General features: G+C 35.9%; 1 protein-coding gene across 1 annotated transcript in view; it reads right to left on the reverse strand.

The window, feature by feature from the left end:
* The window catches only part of CCDC171 (coiled-coil domain containing 171), a gene marked incomplete at its 3' end in the record, with an annotated part of 86,363 nt that overhangs the window by 60,035 nt on the left and 14,190 nt on the right, over positions 1-12,138 (reverse strand). Inside the window, exons 4-7 of the mRNA XM_010023169.1 lie at positions 11,093-11,182; positions 9,005-9,205; positions 6,950-7,117; positions 4,838-5,026 (exon numbers count right to left, since the gene is read on the reverse strand). Coding sequence (XP_010021471.1) covers positions 4,838-5,026; positions 6,950-7,117; positions 9,005-9,205; positions 11,093-11,182 — 648 coding nt within the window. The remainder of the gene's footprint in view (positions 1-4,837; positions 5,027-6,949; positions 7,118-9,004; positions 9,206-11,092; positions 11,183-12,138) is intronic.

Below are 12,138 nucleotides of genomic sequence, written 5' to 3' on the forward strand. Positions count from 1 at the left end.
AATTAAAAACAGTAAACCAGGTAGCAAAATGAAGACACTAACAAGCCAGGGAATGCCAGGACTAAGGTTAGACCATGCACAGACTGGTTGCTTTTGATAACATGCAGTTCTTGTACAGGAATCAAGACCCTACGCTGGGACCTCAGAGACTTAGACTGGCTTCTTGATGCATGAGAGTCCTCTGTGATTCGAACAACCACTTGAGGCTACATTTAAACAAGACCCAGAGATAAATTTTAGGCACTGTTCACAAAGAACCCACAAATTCAATTTAAATGCTTATGCTCCACTTATAATACAGGAACACAAAAAACCAAACATGAATGGAATGTCAAGTCTGTATGATAAAGAGAGGATTACGCTAAGGTTAGCTACCTCTCTTAGAGCTATAAGCAATTTTGTTAAAAGTGGGGTGAGGCTATTTCTGTCAGCAGTGTCCAAAAGAGAAGTAAACTGGTATAATTCAAACACATTCCCATGTGTTCTATTTGGTACAGGTCCCAAGCAAGCAGAGAGGGGGGCACCGTAGTTTCTTAACCATCCTCCACACTGCAAGCACAACAGGATAAAAAAAATACATAGCTCTCCCTAGAATGGAAATAAAAGATTCCATGCTTCTACAGAGCAGTACCCTAGTCAGTTCAGACTTTTTTTGGAAGAGGAAGAATTTGTAGTATTATTAAAGTACTTTCAGTAATACAAAAATTGAGTAGGTAACTAAAAGATTTAATTACAGAAACAATTTAGAGGCCTTATATGTCTCTTACTACTCTAAAATTAAGTACGAACATATACAATACTTTCAGTGCTACTGCATTATTTACAGTGTTTGATTTTTATAGAAAAAAAAACCCAAAAAAACAACAAACCCCGATAACATGACTGGAAGGAACTGAAAAGGTAAGCTGAACTTAGAAAACAACTTACGGTTTCTGGCCATCATAGGTGAAAGGCCAATATCTGAGTAAACAAAGTATGATCCCTACAGGGTTGTTGGGCAGCAATACTAACATTCAGTGCTCTGGCTAATTAAACCTTATTTTTTAAAAAGAGCTTAGTGTTTTTATGCTTATGGTTATATGGTAATATGTAAAATTGAACAAGACGATCTCTGACTAGAGAAATGTGAAAGTTTTGTAAGAAAGTATCTTCATTTTACCAGCTAATAATTGCTTCTGTCTTACCCCACACTGGTTCTAGTGTTTTCTCCAAAGCTTAAAAGCACAGTTTTTGAAAGGGACAAAATTTCTTCCTAAATATTGGCAAGCCAGCTTGAGGGACACCTCACTGGGTTGCAGAGCTTGGTGGATTCCAAGAATCCTTAACAAAAAAACAGGTGCAACTAGCAACACTGTTTTATCCGTACCTGTTTTTCTGGCATAAAAACAGAACTGGAAACTAGAAATACAGTGACACTACGACTTCAAGAGGTTCTCCTTTATTTCAGTATTTTTCTAAAAATGTACATCTACACATCTAACAATATCAACACCACTGTCTTCTTTCCTGTGTTTTAAGTACGTGGGCCATACATGTCTATCAAAGACACCCAGTAGGTCAGGAACAGTATAGTTACATGTACTTCTGCCTTGGCACTGATTGCACTGACTTTTGATACAACTGCAAGATACTACAGCCTTTAGCTATTTCACCAGCCTTGCTATAAAAGCAAGGCTTCCAAACGACGACAAAAAAACACGCCAATGAAAGAGTTTTTTCCTCCCTAAATGACTTTTTCCCTTTCCTGTTTATCAAACCTTTTATTTTTCTGTTAAAATTAGTATTTTTTAAGTAGTTACAGGATTTTTCTCTTTCAACACATTTTTGCATATCAGAAAAAAACCCTTCTATTTTAAGTGGCTGCCACAAAAAAAAATTAAATGGGGACAGATTAATAAATGTCTACATAATAAACAACAACTGATAGTTAAAATTCAGAGGACATTTCCTATGAGACTGTGCACAGTCTAAATAAATACTTTTGTAAGGCTAAGGAACAAGCACAGTAGCATTTTCAAAATGGCACACCACCAAATCAAGACGACTGCGCTCCTGCTACAAAAGGCAAGTAAAAAGCATATGCAATTTAGGCTCCATTAACTCTGCAAACATGGAGACCACTGACAAAGAAGAGCAGTATCTACAGAGTGCCTTGTTTACTGCTGCTCTGTCATAAGGCCACTCTGGGAATTTCTATCCTAGAGAAAAACAGTGAAACTGCTTCCTGATGACATTGCCCATCTGACCTACAGTAACAGCTTTGACGTAGCACCTATTAGCATCCATAGATTCAATCTTGCAGTCAGGGACCCTGAACAGTACGGCTGAGGACAGAAGCCTTATACAGAAGTAGGTGTCATTGCTATTAAACCCTCCAGAGTTTGCAGTATTGCAATTTAATTATGAGGAGACCATTCTGAAAAGCTCCACTTTCTGTGCTCTACTACAGCTCCAAGAAACCAAACATGTAATTTCCAACATATGTTACTCATACTGCTGTGTAGTTGGAGCTCTCCATTAACTTCTGAGAGTCTGAACTGACAGTCTCAGTTTGCCTTTGTACACATACCAGGAACATACAATTGGGAAAACTAAAGAAGTCTCAACCCTGGTTCTCTGAGGAGAAAGTGTCTATAAAAAGGCATGGAACACTGGTTGAGGACAAAGTTACAAAAGGATGCATCCTATGATGTACCATTAGCTTGGCGCATGACAGCAAAAATCGTTCCTCTTCCCTTTCTGGAAAGGGACCAACACCTACAAGGGATTAGTTTATTGAACTGCTTGTAATTAACACTCAGTTTTTTGGATGGAAAATACAGCAAATTATTACAGTTTCCTTGTAGTGCTAGAATAAATGTCCTAGAGTGACGAGACCCACAGGTCTACAATGAAATATAGAATACTGGCAAATTATATTCCACTTGCACTGATTATATGTTTCCTATAAAATTTAATGAATAAATTTCCTGTAAAATTTAATGAATAAACCTTGTTAAGAAATTAAATCTAAATATTGCATTCTCTATGTTTATGTAAACACTGGCACACAGTAATATCTGAAAGACCCTTCGAAGACACTCCATAACTTGGGGCACATTCTTCCTTGTTTCCTATGGAAATAAGGCTACAACGTTAGTCTGTCTGCACACCTATGATCCAAAAGAACAGTGATCTTGCAGACAAATAAGGTATAAGACAGTCAAGTCTTATGAAAAACAAGCAATTAGGATTAGGATAGCCCTAACAGAAGACATCCAGGGACCCTATGGTTTCCAGAAAGGTAAAGGCTTAGTCTGGTATTTGCAGGCCCAAAGTCAGTCACAAATTAGAAATCCAGAAGAAATTAAGATTCTTGTCTTCCCAGACTGACATCGAATGGTAAGCAGGCAATTGGAACACAGGATGGAAAAAAGACAAGATGAAGTTTTGTTGAACCATGTAAGTGTATACAGACATGCGCTGCCTAGATTACAACACTATCAGTTTGTACTCCAACACTATGCGATTTGGACTAGAAAACATGCCCATCTATTTCTAAGGGAAAGCATTTACCTTTATGAAACCCAGTAGTCCTGTACTGCACGTTGACAGATGAAAGTATTTTCTAGAATACGTGCCTACTGTACTCTCCACCAAAGAGAGCCACGATTTCAGTACATGCTCTGACAGCTGTTTACACAATTCAGCTGCGAAGACCGGCTGGTTCAGCACCAGTTCTCCACAGTACGCTAAGAATTCCACAAGAGATGACTCAGGCCTTTTTTTTTTCCAGCATCCATTGGAGGTAGAAATCTAAACTGCGTAAGTCCCCTTTTTCTTTAGGAAGGAAAAGTAGTTTTCAAAATTAAAATTCAGATGTCTCACGTTATCATTCTATTTGTTGGCAATGATTCCATAAGATGAAACTACAGGATGCTGGGAGAACTTACTATAAGTCTGGATGCCACTTACTCTACTTACGACGATGTTTTTAGTATTGCAAATATCCAATATGAAATGTAAATATCAAGCAAAAAATATAGATGAGATTTTAAGTCATTCCCAAGAAGTTACCATGAATTGCTCTGTCTAAAGAACACTTCATAAATACATCTTTCAGAACACAGAGTTCCAAGCCCAAAAGCTGAGTCAAATACATTCTCCTGATAAAGTAGCAAATAAGGTGTACCTTATTTCCTCTATTTTATAACACTTAACTGAACACATATAAAGGAATGTAACTGAAAAGACAATGAACTGAGGTTGTAGAATAACAGTGAAAATTTTAGATTGCAAATAACTTTTCTAACAATCAGTGACAACAATCCTACACTTGTGAACCACTGCTCATTGTAGTATCTGTATAACAGAGTCCTTTGATACTGCTGAAATCTACAAATGTACCTGCTAATCGGTCAGAATGTATATATCTAAATTTATCACCACATGACACCACATCACCATTACTCTACAGAGTCTTTGCAAAGCAGGACAGCAAAAAAGTAACTGCTGCCCTACAAATTCCTAGAATAGGGCATTTCAGTCTTACAGCTTTAACATTCTCAAAATAAAAAAATAAAAAAAAAAAATCAATAGCAACTGCTACACCAAATTAAACAAATCATTTCTGGAACGTTTTAACACAGTAATTCATTTCTTATTATAAGTGACATTAATACTAGTGGAGGGTGGGGGCGTGTTGGGTTTTTATTTTTTTTTTAATTATTATTTTAAAGATATACTGAAATTCCAAACAACCTTAAACTAGTTAGTAGCTTAAAAAGTACTGAAATAATCCATTAAATATTTACAAGAAAAAATAAAAATAAAAAATCAGACGTTGACAGCACCATACCTGTGCCCTTGCATGAACTTCCCCAAGGAGACCAGAGTACTGCTGTTCCAGATATGTTTTTTGTTTCTGCCAACAGCTTTCCTGTGCTTTCATCTGTTCAGCCATTTCGCTAAAAGCATCTTCCTGGCTCTGCTGAAGCTCCTTCACGGTATCGGACTTGCTCTTACAAATACATTCTAGGTGAGATATCTGTGTGACATGCAATTTAAAAAATTCTTTTACCTCCCAAAACACCTTTTTACTTTAATTGTATATATTAGTTTAAACACAGGCTATTCCAGCATAAAAACCAAATTGTAATTTCTTCAACACACTTATTAATACTAAGTAAAAATCTTTCGTAACAGATTGCTTACTTGAATCTTTCAAGAAAACCAAGACATTATTTAGGAATAACGAATTTTCCTTGGTTTCAGTTTTGTCATCCCTATACCACCTTGCATATACCTGTTGCCTTCTTTGTTGGAAACCTGAACTAAACACTTCCCGTATTACTTTGAAACAAGTGCAGTAAATCCTGTGCTGCTAAATTAGTAACCCAAGTATACCAGTTCTTCAGCATTTTGCAAGGGTTGCAAGTAATAATGAAAAAATTGCCCTTTATTATTTTTTTTTGTTTGTTTTACTGGAAAGTTGAAACATTCCACATATTATTCAGTATTAAAATAATTTCATGAAATTTCAGTGCACAGAATGTTTTTCTCCCAAGTAGTTCATTTGTTTATGATGTGTTTTCAACAAGTATGAAGGGATTCACTCTGTGGTCTAGCTTTGCAGGTCCCATGCAAACTAAATGGAGGAATGAATCAAGTTAACAATGACCTCTAAATACATATGTCTATACTTTGTTACTAGTTACTAGAATATCAGCAAGATACCTCCCAGACAGACCACACAGAACTGCAGGAGAAAAAAACCTGTTCTCAGTAAGCAGGTAACACAGAAGTAACTGCCCCAAATCCCTGAAAAGCCGGCAGGAACATGAAAAGAGCCCTAGAGACCTCACAATCAATGTCAATAACCATACTAAATTAAAAAGCAAGCAACAATAATAAACAAGCCCCCCAAACACTGTCAACAATGTTCAAGCCCTTCCCTTACATTCCCTTTCCTCCTTGACTTCAAAAGGAAAATAGAAACGTACATCCAATCTGCATAATCCCTCTTTACTAAATTCCACTGACTGCTGGGGTGTTTACTAAACAATGGGAAAAGTGAAAACCATTCCCTGTAACCACCCTTGCCCCTTAATCAGGCCAGAAGAGAGGCCACAATTCCAGCAGATGAGAAACTCCTGAAAGAGCTTTCCCCTCCTATGCCTCAAGAACAAAATGTCAGAGCAGCCAAGATCTGGAGTCACTGTATTAGACTGTAAGACTAGCCTGATAAATGCAGGCAGAACATGAACTGAAATCTTAAAGAGTAGCATATGTTACCCTTTGGAGCCAGTTTAAGTTATTTAAAAATAAGTCTTTTCTTTCCTGAAAACACAGGGATTTCTGGGGAGAAAGGCCAAGTAAGCTTATACATATTAAAATCATTCAGAAAAGTACGGCTTCTCCCTTAAACAAATATTGACATATTTTATGAAAATAAGTATTTTCTACTGTATTTCTAGAAACAAATTTCATAATCCAAAAGTTACAATTAAACCAAATAAACACACTAGCATTTTTTCAGATAATACCTCTGAATCATAAACATTAAAATTAAAGATGAAGATCCTGAAGTACGTGCATTTTGTTTCTGTTTTATGCTAAAATAAAGACTTGCTTTATTAGTGTAAATGACTAAGTTCTTTGAATTGCTTCATCAGTAAGATTAATTTATTTTCTTTTAATTAGGTCCCTGTGGCTAATATTGGCTAGTACTATTAGCATGTCCTGCACAGAAAGTGGAGCTTAGAGACTTCATACAGACTTCAGTCACATTTACATGCCCACAGCAATGGCATCAAACTGAGTTGTAGACAAGCCATAATTAATGGTATTGAATTATTAACGTCCAAATTCTTTTTGAAATAAGATGAATGTCAGTCCTTTTTAATGATACTGTGATGTGGACAAATGTCACTGAATTTAATAGCAGTAGCTAGTGCCTAAGGACACTTACCTTCTCATTAGCCCCGTTGAGGTCTAAGATAAGGGCATCAACATTCTCCTGCAAGACTGCACAAAGCTCAGACCAAGAGAATCTATCTAGGATGCCTTCTGGTTGTTTTATAAGCACACAGCCTGCTACCAAACGCTGATATAAGCTATGGAGGAAGGTTAGCTTCTCCTGAGACAAAAAGAAAAATTAACTGTTGTATCTGAACAGTGTTATAATCCAAAGAGATGCATCGTATGTGTAGTAATGCGAGCTGCACACAGCTCAAAAAACCACAAAGCTCATTCCTAAATCTTTTCAAAATTCCTCAATCCCTTGTTAATATTTGCAGTCATACATATTAAAGCCAGAGTAAGGAAACTGTTATTACAAAATCTGATTAGATATGGTATACAAATAAAGCCAGCCCAGTCTTGCAGTGGCCACAACTAGTACCTGATACAAATAAAACTTTCCGTGCTATTAGTAGATGCAATCTGATCATTCACGTTAACACATTCAGGTACATTCAAATTATATCCACCTCCTGTATCTGCACAGCACATAGGAAAGTGTCTGATTAGCTGAGCAGCACAGCACACTGCTTATACAATTACCACTCTAAAGTCTTTAAAAAATTATTTTTGTGTGGATTATGTGTGAAAAATATACTTATGGCTTCACCAGTTAAAATCCTCAAGCCACGCCTCATTCATTTACACTCATTTTCATGTAAATATAATAGATATAAATAAATATTTTAGTGTAAAAATAATAGCACGCAACAGAAATTCCAGCCTTCATCCTTTTAGTACATATATGCAACTTAGCAATTTCAATTAAGACAACAATAGAAAGCTGGTATCTCAAGAGCCACAAGAAACAGAGCCAAAGTCAAAGTCAGTAAACCATTGTAAAGGTTCCCACTCTTTTCCAGAGGCCTTGGATGAGGCTTTACATTAAGAAATTGTAGATTACTGAGATGGGGAACTATGCTTTTTCTGAGGCCTTTCCATTATACTTCAATGCATGTTCTCAAAATTACTCAATGGTATTTTTAGGCAATAAAAAACTGCAGTTTAGTTTAAACTTTATTTCTAGCAGATCTCCTCATTCCTTACTGAAAATACAGTGTGCCACCACCATTACATTTTTGCTTGAGCTGTGACAAACCAAGGATGGTAATTATCCATTTGGTGTGAAAACGGGACCCCAAGACCCAAAATCAATTCACACATGTTGAATGCAACCACAGTGTTGTAGACATGCTGACTTTACAATATAGCCAAGCTTCTAGTTTCCTTCACTTTAATCATTATCTGATGTGTATAACAATTCCAGCTGCTTCATGTGGACACAAATTAAATACCAGACTGTAAAAGAGGTGGAAAGAATGTTTTCTTTTTACTCAATTGGCATCCATGTCCAAACTTGGGGAAGTAATGAGCTCAATATGCACAACCATGATAAAGTGTATCATTGCTATTGCTAGTACTTTTTTGCTTTATTGGGGGAGGAAAAGTGATAAAACTAACATCTATAAACAAATATTAGGAGAAAGAAAATAGTTCTGAAACAAGACTTTGTGCAGCAATTCCCACATACAGCACATCACAAGAAGCTAACAAGTAACAAGTAAGAATTTCTAGGGTTTGTGTCATGCAGGCAAAACAACCTCAACTCCACATTTGCTATCTACCAAATTGCCATGTGAATCAGTAATTAACTACACATGAGGATGACTATTGTATGTTCCAATTGTAAAACATTTTTGTTAACTTTCAATTTGAAAGAAAGAAATAATTGTTCATCAAGGCATAGCTCTTTAAATAAACTTAGTCGTTCAAAAATTCAGAAAAGTGGAAGGGTTAAGTTATTAATTCTGATATAGAAGGAAGGAGAAACAGTATGTCTTGAGATCTTCTAGATATTAAATACATATTTCAAAATACGTATCTTAAAATCATATTTTGGGGATAAATCTGTTAAGACTAAGAATAACCATTTGATGTATGTAAATGTATAAAGTTGAGATTAAATAAAGACTCTCTTTGACAGTCATCTTGTCTTTGGTAATACCTCCATATCCTTCTGGTAAGCCCTGGTAAGCTTCTGGATTTCATTTTCAGATTCTGTGACACGTACTTTCTCCTTCTCCCAGCATTGCCGTACATTCAGTAGTTCAATTTTTAAAGTTCCTATTAAAGTCTCTCTGTCTGCACACTTAGTGTGCAGATGATTTAACTCTTTATTGGCATCAGTTAGATTATCCTGAGCTTCCTGTAGAACAGAGGCATGGAACAGAAAAGAATTTTACTCTATAAAATGTTACCATAATCCAGTGCTCAGTATCTGAGGAAATAAACAGTCATATAGCCACATGTGTTCAGAAGACGTCAGGCTAAGCTAAGTAGCTTTCAATAATAGAATTTCAAAACTAGCAACAATCTTTCTCCACAGCTTATAATTAGATGGCATCAGAAATACATCTCAGAGTTAAAACCTCCATGATGCAGTGACCTTTTGAATCCCCTCTACCCCCACAACTGAGATGCAGAATGCATGGACGCAAGTTATCCTCCACAGAGTAAAGAGCTCTCAGAATTAGTGAAAAGATACATTATGTTCCCAAGTAAATTTTTGATTCATCACAGCTGAGTAAGTAGACAACACAGACATCTGTTGTTACCCACTGTATTCTTTGCCTGCACAGTAAAAAAATGCAAGGACTCTCTTTGGAGACTGGACCATCAGAAGACAGTAGTAATCAGCAATGGTCATAAATACAATCATTACATTACCAGTACCAAATCTCACAAGGTAAACAAAGAACTTAATACACTACCCCTTTTCAGTCAGAAAATTGCCTAGATGGAGTGGACAGATACACATGCTTTCCACTCCTACAAGCACTGCACTTCCAGCACTGCTAAAGTTTGCTATAGGTCAAACTGAATGCACTGCTTGTTTTCCATAAAATCATAGCTGCTTATATGGGAAATATAATAGGAAAGATAATTCTAAATTCATCAGACAGTGACAACTTTTATTCTTCTAAATGAAAATACTAAAAGATTAAAGCAATGTCAGTTTTGTCACACAAATGCTGTCAGACTGGATCTAGTCTGCATTGATATATACAGTTTGATTAGCAAAAATTTAAAGAGAAACTAGTGAAGTGCATAAAACCATCACCATCTGTGTGTAGCAAACTCAGTTTTTGCATGAAGAATACAAGTATCTGTTGCAATCAGTTGGAAAATTTTTAGGTGCCTTACAAAGGTGCTGCAACAGAAGGACTTAAGTCCTCTGAACATAAATTGGTAAAGAGAGTTCCAATCAGATGACAGGAGATCAGATGCAAGTATCAATTAGTATGAAGATTCAGTGAGTGTTGCAGAAGCTTCTGTGACTAAAGTGATAAAGCAGCATATTCCCAGCAAAAGAATCTGAGAAACACTGGGAATAGAGACGTTCTATTTTGGCAGTAATATAATATACTGCCAGTTGGGAGATTAAGTTTAACCATGACCTCAGGACTTCCTCATTCCCTTGGCCATTGAGGTAACCAGACAGGACATTACTAAAGTGGTGTGTCAGCCAAAAACAGAGATCAAAAAAATTCTTGTTCAGAAACTAAATAAAAGAGTTCTCAAGTATTTTTATCAGTTCGCAGGTAGATTTTACACTTTAAGAAATTTTGGGTTGCACACTGTTAAGGATGACCTGACGCTTCATACATGCATTAACTTGTCTGATAGACATGACAAAAATTAACAAAGGGAAGGACATCTTTAATAAAACGTGCTTTCATACAAACAGAGGTAATTAAATTTTCTTCCCCTTTTCTTGAGAAAAAACAAGTAACAGGAAAAAATTACTGATGCCGATTTCAATATAAAACAATACTTTGCAAATTAATAAATCTATTTCAAATTATTTCAGAAGTGCAACCAGTTATGATCAGAAAGGATCAGTTAGGTAGTCTAAGGTGGTAACCAGCATAAAGCAGCATGACTTCACACAAGCTTGCAAGGTAAACTCGCCTGCTCAACAGAATACAACAACAGAGAGACTTACTCTGATAAGGTAAAAAGATACCATAAATCCAGAAAAATACATTCTTTGCAGAACTTTCAAATTTTATGTAAATTCCTGAAACCATACCTTAAGGTCTTCACTTAAAGCACACATTTTGTCTTTGGATATCTCAAGTTCTTTAGTCATCTTTTCACACAAAGCCTCTAACTTCCCAAGCTGTGAAAAATAGAGAGGTCAAACAGGCTTTTACAAAAAAGCTACATAATCCCTTGAATACAAGAATAATGTATATAAATTGAAAAAAAAAAAGTTTCCAATTCCTTTGACAATATTTACATTCCATACAATAATGTGCTATTACAAAAGCATTAAGATTTTTATAATGATTTAAGATAAACAGCAGTGGCAGAATCCAAAACTGAGTCCACTATTAAATCTCCCATTAACTTTCAAAATACCTGACAAAAACACAAACTTTGAAACACATCTGAAAATGTAATAAATTCAGATTATGATCTGGACAGTGGTTTGAGAAAACAAGTTCTCAAAGTCAGTGGCCTTTTGCAGAAACTGTCGAGCTACAATCCTGGTCTCTACTTTTTATGGAGTGCTGGACAGTACTCACATACCCATAAAAAGCACCCATGTTCCCAAGACGTGTTGTAACTACTGAACTATTTGTGGTGTTACAAGAAACCACATTAGAGGTAGTTCAGGATCAGTACATGTACTAGCTTCACCTTCCACTTTCAAAAAAGATAACGAAATTATCATTATAATCTGCGTCTTTATCTGATGATGAAGTTAGCAATACAAATGTCTGAAAGAAAGCATCGAATAGAAATGTATTATAGTTCAGGTTACTGCTGGTATTTAAGCATTAAGGGGCAACTCAGAAGTAAAATAACCCATTTACAAAATTTACAAATTACTTTGGAAATTAGGTTTTTGTTTTATCTCAAATCAGGACACTTGGCAGAACCCTTAGAAATAATTACAGTAAATTACAGAATGCTACTGGAATATTTGCAGTCTTTTTGCTGGTTTACTAGTGTTCTCTCTCTCCCCAAAAATATTCTAGCCCCTGCACTATACAGAGAGTTGAAAGCCTGTTATCTGCCAAAAGCAAAACACTTATACACCATTCAGTCACACAAATGAACTAGATTGTT

Source organism: Nestor notabilis, unplaced genomic scaffold (genome assembly GCF_000696875.1).
Source record: "Nestor notabilis isolate BGI_N333 unplaced genomic scaffold, ASM69687v1 scaffold10451, whole genome shotgun sequence".
In the NCBI taxonomy this organism is placed as follows: domain Eukaryota; kingdom Metazoa; phylum Chordata; class Aves; order Psittaciformes; family Psittacidae; genus Nestor; species Nestor notabilis.